We start from the raw sequence: 11,013 nt of genomic DNA on the forward strand, positions 1-11,013 counted from the left end.
CCCCATCAAAACCTAATAACAGAAAAGGGAGATCATAAGGCAACTTTATTCAGGAGATCAGACTGATGCCAGGAAATAACTTTCAGAGGAAAACATAGAAGCCCAGAATGAGATTGGTTCACAAAAGTCAAAAATGTCCTTGGATGTAGCCCACAGGTTTGTTTTATCCTCATTTCTCCTGAACTGACTTAAGTGTGAGTCACAAATACTTGCATGTGATGCTATTGTTCTGCTGCTCTGATTTCCTTTCCCTGGTTAAAATAGGTCCATCTAACATCCTATCAGATTTCACACAAGCACCAAAACCTTGCAGCCTTATGGGAGGCCAGACTGGTCCTGGTTCCCAAATAAGACACCACCCACTCTCCATTAAACCCCTTAAGCCCCTCCCATCAACCCAGACTGCATTCCCTCACCTGGGCTCTAAACAAGAACCATAGCAAAGTTCAGAATGATCCTAGGGACTGCAGGCAAGATATTTCCCACTGTCTCTTAACAGTCCTTAAAGACGACCCAATAACCTCAGACTTCACCCTCTCTCCTGGTCTCCACATTGATGCCCAAAATCTTGGGAGCTTTACTGGAGGACAGGCTTAACCTAGGCACCACAGGTAAGATACCACTAACCACCCACTTAATCCCTTTAAGCCTTCCAAGCAACTCCAGACTCATTTCCCTCCCCTGGGCTCCTTATCTGGGCCTACAACAACTGAAGAAGAAAGGCTGCATCTAAGAACCCCAGGTCAGAAGATCAAAGAGGAAAAAGAAACCAAGGAACACAACACTCATCCATAAAACCACAAATGCAGGAATAAACACCTAGAACTATAATCATCAAAAATCTAGAGGCCAAAATGCCAGTGTAAGAACACAATAACAGAAAGGAAAATATTGCAACACTTGAGCCCAGCTGTCTTATGACAGGAAGGCATAAATAATCCAACATAGCTGAAGCATAAGAAATCGATCTTCAAAATGATTTTTTGAAGATGACAGAGGTGCTTTGTTGTGGGAGCTACGGGCTGTGTTCCTGCCACCCCGCTCCTGGCTTCCTGGCTAGCTTATGCCCCAAAATAACAACACACAAACTGTATTCATATAAACACTGCTTGGCCCATTTTTATTAATGGGTGTAGCGCTACAAGGTAGTGATTTACCAGGGAGATTCTAGCCTATGTCCATCTTGGGTGGGAGCTTCATTGTGTTTTGCCCTGGAGAGAAGAGGCATGGTGTCTAAGCTCACTTGCTCTTCCTCCCAGAATTCTGCTGTTTACTCCACCCACCTATGTTCTAACCTATCAGGCCAAGCAGTTTCTTTATTAATTAACCAATGACCTTCCTCCATCAGTGCCTAAGGAGGAAATGAAGGAAATACCTTAAAGAAATTGAGGAAAAGACATACAAAAAAATTAAAATTAAATAATAACAAGAAGTCCAAGCAAAAACAAACAAATGAAGGAAATGTTTAAGAGCTAAAAATGGAAATGGAAAAAAATAAATAAAACTCAAACAAAGGGAATTCAGGAAATGGAAAGTCTGGGTATTGAAACAAGAACTACAGATGGGAGCATCACCAACAGAATACAGAGATGGAAGAGAGAATCTCAGGCATTGAAGAAATGATAGAAGAAATAAATTCATCAGTCAAAGAATATACTAAGAATAAAAAAAATCCTAGCACAAAACACCAAGGAAATCTGGGATAATATGAAAAAACAAACCTAAGAATAACAGAAATATATGTTATAGTGAGCCTAGCCTTTAACAGCTGAGGTGTCTCTTTAGCATAGAGCCCCTCAACTGAAGAATGAATAAGAAAATGAGGTATACTATATAAACAAAATGAAAAATAAAAACCACATGATCATCTCTCTCATTAGATGCTGAAAAAGCTTTTGACATAATACAATATCCCTTCATGATAATGGTCTTGAAGAGAACAGGGATAAAAGTAACATACCTAAACATAATAAAGGCAATATACAGCTAGCCAACAGTCAACATCAAACTAAATGGAGAGAAACTCAAAGTGATCCCACTGAAATCAGGAACAAGACAATGTTGCCCACTCTCACCATATCTATTCAATATAGTTTTTGAGGTCTTAGCTAGAGCAATAAGACAACAAAAGTAGATCAAGGGGATACAAATTAGAAAAGAAGTCAAATACTCACTATTTGCTGATGATAAGATGGTTTCCATAAGCGATCCCAAAAATTCTATCAAGAAACTTCTATAACTTATAAACACTTTTAGTTATGTAACAGGATATTAGTTTAACTAAAAATAAAAAATCAGTAGCTATCCTTTACAAAGATGATAAATGGGCTAAGAAATAAATCAGAGAAACATTTCCCTTCAGAATAGCCACAAATAGCATAAAATATCTCAGAGTAACTCTAACCAAACAAGTGGAAGACTTGTATGGCAAGAACTTTAAATCTTTGAAGAAGGAAATTGAAGAGGACAGAAGAAAGTGGAAAGATCTCCCATGCTCTTGGGTAGGCAGAATTAACAAGTGAAAATGACAATCTTAACAAAAGCAATCTATGGATTCAATGCAATGCACATCAAAATCCCAGCAAAATTATTCGCAGACCTCGAACATACAGTACTCAACTTCCTATGGAAAAGCAAAAATCTTGGAAAAGCCAAAACAATCCTGTGCAATAAAGGAACTTCTGGAGTCATCACAATCCCTGACTTCAAACTTTACTACAGAGCTATAGTACTGAAAGCAGCCTGGTATTGGCATAAAAACAGACAAGAGGACCAATGGAAACAAATCAAAGAATGAAATATTAGTCCACACAACTATGAACACCTGATTTTTGACAAAGAAGCAAGAAATACTAAATAAAAAAAAGCATATTTAAAAAAATGGTCCTGGAATAACTGGATATAAGCATGTATAAGAATGAAAATAGATCTATACTAAGATTCATGTAGAAAGATGTGGAATTTCAACCTTAGCTTCTCAGTTGTCTGAAATCATCAAGGTGACCTGCTTGCCCCATAGTTAAATGCTGGTTTCTACAAACTACATAGTCTAGTCAGTAATAGATAAGACACATTTAACAAATAGCATTGGTCATAGAAAGTTCATTCAAAATATAATACACACAAAAATGTCTCCAAGGGGAAATGGGGTGAGAAACGTGAGAAGGGGAGGATGGGGGGAGCTTGGGGGAAAGGAATGGTTGAGATAAAGGAAGGGTGGATACGGGAGCAAAGAAATATATATCCGAATTAAGGGAGCCATCTTAGGGTTGGCAAGAGACTTGACTCTAGAGCGGCTCGCAGGTGTCCAGGGAGATGTCCCCAGATAGTACCTTGGGCAACTGGGGAGAGGGAACCTGAAATGACCCTATCCTATAGCCATACTGATGAATATATTGCATATCACCTTAGAACCTTAATCTGGTGATGGATCAAGATAGAGACAGAGACCCAGTTTGGAGCACCGGACTGAGCTTCTAAGGTCCAAATGAGGAGCAGAAGGAGGGAGAATATGAGCAAGGAAGTCAGGATCACGAGGGGTGCACCCACCCACTGTGATAGTGGAACTGATCTATTGGGAGCTCACCGAAGCCAGCTGGACTGGGACTGAATAAGCATGGGATGAGACCGGACTCTCTGAACGTGGCTGACAATGAAGGCTGATGAGAAGCCAAGGATAATGGCACTAGGTTTCGATCCTAATGCATGAACTGGCCTTGTGGGAGCCTAGCCTGTTTGGATGCTTACCCTCATGGACCTGGATAGAAGTGGGAGGACCTTGGACTTCCAGCAGGGCAGGGAATCTGGACTGCTCTTCAGTCTCGAGAGGGAGGGGGAATGGAGTGGGGAGAGGGGGATGGGAGTGGGGGGAGGGGCGATGTGTGGGAGGAGGGAGAGGGAAATGGGGAGGAGGCAGAAATTTTTTTCAACAACTAAAAAAAAAAATAAACAACAAAAGTATTTTTAAAAAGTCACTATTGATAATATTAAAATATTACCTGATTCTGGGGTATGTTTACCTCCCCTTCTAAAGGACTCAATGTTACATATAAAGAATTTTATTTCACCAACACTTGATGACAAATTAGCAGAAGTCTTTTACTCCAGTTTTCTCTGAGTAAAATGACTTATCCTCATTTTTATTCTTCACTCTGGGAAAATAGTCTTCAAAAACTATTTAGCTTTATTTAAATCATAGTTCATATTTACATCAGTTTATTCTCATTTAAGACAGAATATAACCTGATCCCATCAAATTAAATATGTGTTTTTTAATGGTTAGTAATTTTTAATTTTGTGTCTCATCTGTTATATTTAATGAAATGAAAATAAATCATAAGCAGGAGTTAGAAGTGAGGCATGCTGAAATAGTATTGTTGCTTATAGTTTTTAATGAACACAGTTTATTTTTATAGAATCATTCCAATAAATACTTATAACAGTGAAATTCTTTTTTCTTCTGAATTAATAAAAGATGACTGCATACATACACTAAACATTGCTTATGTATCATTAGAAGAGAAGAATTGCTCATTTTATTCATTGTGGGGCTTCTAAAAATGCAAACTTTGGCTCAATTACTCAATGAACATTCTTTCTCAAAGGCATGCCAAACTTGCTTAAGAACTGGATTGGCCCCTGAGGACGACCATGGGCTACACGATGCTCAGCACTCTTCTATAAATTTCTGTATGATTATTGGGTAGACAGAAAGGGCACAGACTGCTCTACTGAGGATCATCAGAGATTCTAGCACTCATGCTGTTTTTAGTGTGAGTGTTCTAGTTCAACAAGACTGAATAAGACGGTTTGACTGACTTCCCTTATCCTTTAAAGAAAATGGATCTACAGATATTTGAAAATATCAAGGAAAATTTCAAAAGTTGTCAAAATTTTAGGCATATGATATTGAAATCTCTGTCTGTGGTTGTTTCGCAACAGCTTGACTCACAGTAAGTATTCTGATGTTTATAAGATATCAGTTAAACTGTTAAAAAAAAAGGTTCTTAATGTATGACTGTTTGCACACCCTGAGATGAGAACTTTCACCAGGACTGTCAGGATTTCTGACAAAATAGCTAATGATATGATATTCTAAAAGTAAACATCATATTTTGAAACTCTACTTTCAGTGTAACTTTGATTTTGAATTTCTTGGGCAGATAATCTTTTCATGGTTAGTCATATGTCTTAGTGCTGTCAAAAGACTTCTGGAAAAAGGATAAAATGGAGATTTATTAGTAATGAGAGATGATTCATATTTTAAGAAAATGAGATATTGTTGAAATGTTTTTCAACCTTTTTTTATTGAATAGTCATAATTTTGTTTAGATTTCAAACCCTAAGTGTGTAAAGAACAGAATAGAATAACAAGCACATCCTGTAGTCAGAATACATACAGATAACCAAGAGCATATGAACCAAATCCTCAGTAGTTATTTAATATTCGGCACTTTGTCCCTCATTGCAAATAAGATGAGTTTCATTGAAATAATAAAGAAGTCCATTATGTTTATTACATAATTAACAAATGTCATGTTTATTTCTTTTGACACTTTTTTTAAAAATAACATCATAAAATATATATCAATTTGACACAAGAAAAATCAATTATAGAAATATTTAAACATGCATAAAATATTTTATTGACAGTCATTCAACATAAGTATCACTTTTAATTCCTGAACAGTTTACGGTAGCTCACAATGAATACCTGGAATTATACACGTAAGCCTGATTTCATCCTCATGGGGCTGACAGATTCCAAGGAGATCCAGCTGGTTATCTCTGTGATTTTTCTCCTGATATACCTGCTCACTGTGCTGGGGAACATAGGCATGATACTGATCATTCATCTAGATGTCCAGCTTCACACTCCGATGTATTTTTTTCTCACCCACCTGTCATTCCTTGACCTCAGTTACTCAACTGCCATCACACCTAAAACCTTAGAGAACCTGCTGACTTCTTCTAAGAACATTTCCTACGTGGGCTGCTTCGCTCAAATGTACTTTTTTGTCCTTTTGGCCGCTACTGAGTGTTTCCTTCTGTCTTCCATGGCCTATGATCGGTACGTAGCTATCTGTAACCCTCTGCACTATTCAGTCGTTATGTCCAGCCGATTCTGCACTACCCTTCTTGGTGGGTCATATGTGCTTGGAGCTCTGGATGCCACTGTCAATATGTTATGTATGGCTACATTGGATTTCTGCAACTCTAATGTCATCCAGGACTTTTTTTGTGACACATCCCCACTTATTGCCTTGTCTTGCAGCAACACAGATGATATTGAATTCATTATATTCATTTTTGCTGGTTCCACTCTATTGATGTCCCTTATCACAATATCTGCATCTTACATTTCCATTCTTTCTACTATTTTGAAGATCAATTCCACTTTAGGGAAACAAAAAGCCTTCTCAACTTGTGCCTCTCATATCCTGGCAGTCACCATATTTTATGGGACCATGATCTTCACTCATTTAAAGTCAAATAAGTCTTTCTCCTTGGGAAAGGATCAAGTGGCTTCTGTGTTTTACACCATTGTAATACCCATGCTGAACCCACTCATCTATAGTCTTCGAAACAAAGAAGTAAAGTGTGCTGTCAGTAGAGTTATGAAGAAGAGAGAGAAAACTTTGGACACCTAAGAAAACAATTACACTAAGAATTTAACTTTCTTTTATTTGAATTATCACCCTGGCCTCTCCATCTAAAAATAAAAAAAGTTTACTTCCTTATTTTTCGTAGAGTTTTAGTTATACAAACATTTCTTGGCAATTTCTAGGTATGTGTTTTGAAAAGTACATTTTATAATGGCAAATGAAATACTTGCTATACACATGGTTTAATTATCTGATTTTTGGTCAACTAATATGAAAAATAAAATGTGATTACAGTTCTTAAAATTCTACCCTGAACAAATCTTATTATTACATAATGACTAAGACAATTTTCAAAGTGACCACAGTGTCAGGTGTCATCCTTTCTAATATGATTCAGCAAATTTCACAGATCATTTAATTCTCAATTTCATTGGCAGCAGAGGAGAATAATTCTAAAACAATATTTTATGATAATGTTTGAAATCTATTTGAGGAAACAATCACTAATGACATTATAAGCATATTGATTTACTTGAAGCAAGTTTGCTTGTATATAAAGTCTTTTGCCTTATGTTTTTGAAATTATATCTAGTTATGCTTAATCACAAAGAATTATCTGAAAAGAAATACAATCTGTATTTTCAAAATTTGAGTTCAAATTAAATTAATAAATACAACTAAGTTACAGACAAATATGGGTTGCAATTCAGAACTGACATTTTCCTGAATAGATAACCTGTAACAGCCCGGTGGTGGTGGCACACGCCTTTAATCCCAGCATTCAAGAGGCAGAAGCAGGCGGGTCTCTGTGAGTTTGAGGACAACCTGGTCTAGAAGAGCTAGTTCTAGGACAGGAACCAATAAAATAAAATAAAATAAAATAAAATAAAATAAAATAAAATAAAATAAAATAAAGAAAACCTGTAACAATTATGAACATTCGGGCACGGGTTCTTCTCAGTCTAATAATGAGCATGTGTGTCTCTGTATGATAAACAGACACGAAATTGAAGAAGTGATTCTGGTGGACTTAAAAATGTTAGGTAAAAACAATAGAATATGTCTCCATATATTCACTGATAAGTGTGGTTCTCTCTTCTCACCAAGGAACTTCCCTTTGCAGTAGAAAAAAAATACCATAACAAAATCTACAATAAAATAATTGTACAGTTGAGGAGCCCTAGCATTTTTTTCATTTAGTCAAAGATATGTATTATTATCTAATGTTTTGGAGTTAGTAGAATCAGATGAGAAAGAAACATGAAGGATTGGTCTTTGAGGGTCTCTGTTGCCATTCTCAACATGATCTTTTCTAGTTCCTGATATTTACCTGCAAAGTTTATGATTTTACTTTCTTATAGATGAATTGTAGCCCATTGAGAATATGAATCACATTTTTATTATCCACTGCCAGTTGAAGAACATTTATTTTTTATTTTTTATTGTATTTATAGGTATATAAATAAATGTAGTACATCAGAAAAAATAACACGGCTTTATGTTCTTCTTTGTGGGCTCTCAGAGAAAAGGAAAAACTTTTCTAAATTAGTCCTTTGACCTCAGTCCTTGACTCTTTGCCAAGAAATCTGTCTTAGAAATTTCCTCCTGAGAATGACTACATTATATGATGCTCATAACACTATATGAGTTGTCCTGGAGTTAAGAATTAGAGACAAAAGGCATATATTGTGCTGCTCAGATTCACAATTGTCCATGGAATAAATTTGGGCCATAATTTCCAATAAAACTTGATTTTGGCAAAGACCTGAGAAGAATAACAAGAATAACCTAATTTATTTCTGAAGTTCAAAAAATGAGTTTCCAAAAAAAAAAATGAAAAAAATAGTCAAAGGAAAAACAAAAACTCTAAGACTAACATATTCAAATCCTTAAATAAATTTTCTCTTTAATTTGTGAGAAAATTTGGGAATTGAATATTTCCAGTCAAATGCTATAGGAAGTATTTTGACTTCATTTTTTTCTATCAAGGTTGGTATTCAGAGTAAGTATTTTTAAAACTGTAAAGACTTAAAGTAATTAAAATAAAGATTATATTAAAAATATAAGTATACATTCCATTTGGTACTTTCAAAGGTAACATCAGGATTGTGTCAAACAGAATAGGTGGAAGGAGAGAATCCCAGATATGATTCAGACTTCATGAATAACTTTATTTTAAAACTGTTTTGAATATTCAAAACTTACTCCATTTTTAATGATAATTATTTTTATTAATGCAGGCTATTAAAATTCTGTAAAATCAATTAGACTTATATGATATTGGAAAAAGCAGGAAATGATGTATCAAAGTTGATTTCTATCTTTGTCCACTAAATGTGTGACATTTCATTTAGACTTAACTGGAAAAAGATTATGACTAACATCTTTGGTATCTTACATTTTTACAATGATCCAAAACTCTAAATGAATTCTTCTCTGTTCACATAAATTAACTGAATTTTTGGCCTCTTATATGACTATAAAATAAGGGGATAATTATTATCACATACATGATAACATTTCCTGTGTATTAAATTCATAAAAGGATATCATTTAAGCTAGTATCAAGTTTTTTAATTATAGCACATTTTATTACAGATGATAACATTATCAAATGGCACTTTGTACTTATAATTGGTAATTGAATTATTTGCTGTTATATGCTATAGGTATAAAAACTACAATAGGAAAATGCACAAGAATCTCTATGCCATCCTAAAAACAATACACTATCTTTGATTTCTTATCATTTAGGGATATTCACTATGAACACCTGGAATCACACAAATAAACCAGACTTCATCCTCTTGGGACTGACAGATTCCAAAGAGATCCAGTTAGTCCTCTCTGTGCTGTTTCTCCTGATATACATGGTCACTGTGCTGGGGAACACAGGAATGATGCTTATCATTTGTGTTGATAGCCAGCTTCACACCCCAATGTATTTCTTCCTCATCCATCTGTCATTCCTTGACCTCAGTTACTCGACTGCCATCACACCTAAAACCTTAGAGAACCTGATGACTTTGAACAAGAGCATTTCCTTTATAGGTTGTTTCACCCAACTGTACATTTTCATCCTCTTGGCAGCTACTGAATGTCTTCTGCTTTGCTCAATGGCCTATGACCGCTACATAGCTATCTGCAAACCTTTACATTATCCTATCATTATGTCTTCACAATGCTGTCTTGTCTTGCTCACTGGATCCTACATGATTGGAACTGTGGATTCCTCTGTTGGTGTGCTTGCCATGAATACACTACATTTCTGCAAGTCCAACGTCATCCATCATTTTTATTGTGATACATCTCCACTTTTATCTCTGTCCTGCAGTGACACAAATGTAGTTGAAATAATTATATTCATTTTTGCAGGTTCCACCATTCTGGGTTCCCTTATCACAATATCTGTATCCTATGTGTTCATTCTTTCTACTATTTGGAAGATCAATTCCACTTCAGGAAAGCAAAAGGCCTTCTCCACTTGTGCCTCTCACCTCCTTGGAGTCACTGTCTTTTACAGTTCTCTGATCTTTACTTATTTAAAACCGAGTAAGTCCTACTCCCTGGGAAAGGACCAAGTAGCTTCTGTTTTCTATACAATTGTGATCCCCATGCTGAACCCACTCATTTATAGTCTCAGGAACAAAGAAGTGAAAGGTGCTGTTGTTAGATTAGTGAAGAAGAGACAAGGATTCAGGAAGTTGAATGAGGGTAAGCGGTGAGTCACATTGTTTCCTACTATCTTGTTCTCCACATTAGCTTTTGATACAGGTTGATTTATTGAAGCCAGTACTCACCTGTTGCTAGGCTGGCTGCTCAGAGCCTTTGGGGGATGTGACTGTCATTGCTAGCTGGCACTAGGCTTTCAGATCTGTTTATCTGCTAGGATACTTACGTTGGTCTGGGACCTAAACTCACATCCTTATGCTTGTGTTGTAGGAACTTATCAGTTGTGTAAGGCTCCAGTTTCACATTCAAAAAAGATGACACACTAAGACATATATTTAACAATGAATTTCTATTTTCTCGAATTATGTAGTCTTTACTAGACATAGAATTAAAATTTTCTTCATTTAAAGTCTCCTAATATGTATGCAATGCCCCTAATTTCAGAAGCTATTCCATGTACTGGCTGTATTATATATAAGTACTATGAAAGGAGTTCATGATTTATTTATCCTCTGCTATCTGTGCTTTCTAGAATCTTTTTTACATTACAATTTGCTTAATTTTGTTATTAGAAGTAGTGATTTGCAAACATTTGTAGATTACTCATTTACTGGTTTTTGTCATTTCTGATCCTGAGTCTGTCATATAACATTTCAGGTTTTATGGCCTTTTTCTTTTCTTCCATTCACTTAACTTGTGGTTTTACCTTTCTTTCATGTATTTTTGTTTCTATAAT

The 11,013-nt window shown here is 35.7% G+C and overlaps 2 protein-coding genes across 2 annotated transcripts; both read left to right on the forward strand.

The window, feature by feature from the left end:
* Positions 1-5,705: 5,705 nt before the first annotated feature.
* Positions 5,706-6,650, forward strand: LOC101991492 (olfactory receptor 8H1-like). The gene has a single exon (XM_005363286.2). The coding sequence runs from the start codon at positions 5,706-5,708 to the stop codon at positions 6,648-6,650; it is 945 nt and encodes a 314-aa protein (XP_005363343.1).
* A 2,720-nt stretch (positions 6,651-9,370) lies between these two features.
* Positions 9,371-10,330, forward strand: LOC102001015 (olfactory receptor 8H1-like). The gene has a single exon (XM_005363477.1). It carries the CDS (start codon positions 9,371-9,373, stop codon positions 10,328-10,330), a length of 960 nt encoding a protein of 319 aa, XP_005363534.1.
* The last annotated feature ends 683 nt before the right edge of the window (positions 10,331-11,013 follow it).

The sequence above is a fragment of the Microtus ochrogaster genome, linkage group LG9, assembly GCF_000317375.1.
Source record: "Microtus ochrogaster isolate Prairie Vole_2 linkage group LG9, MicOch1.0, whole genome shotgun sequence".
Taxonomy (NCBI): Eukaryota; Metazoa; Chordata; class Mammalia; order Rodentia; family Cricetidae; genus Microtus; species Microtus ochrogaster.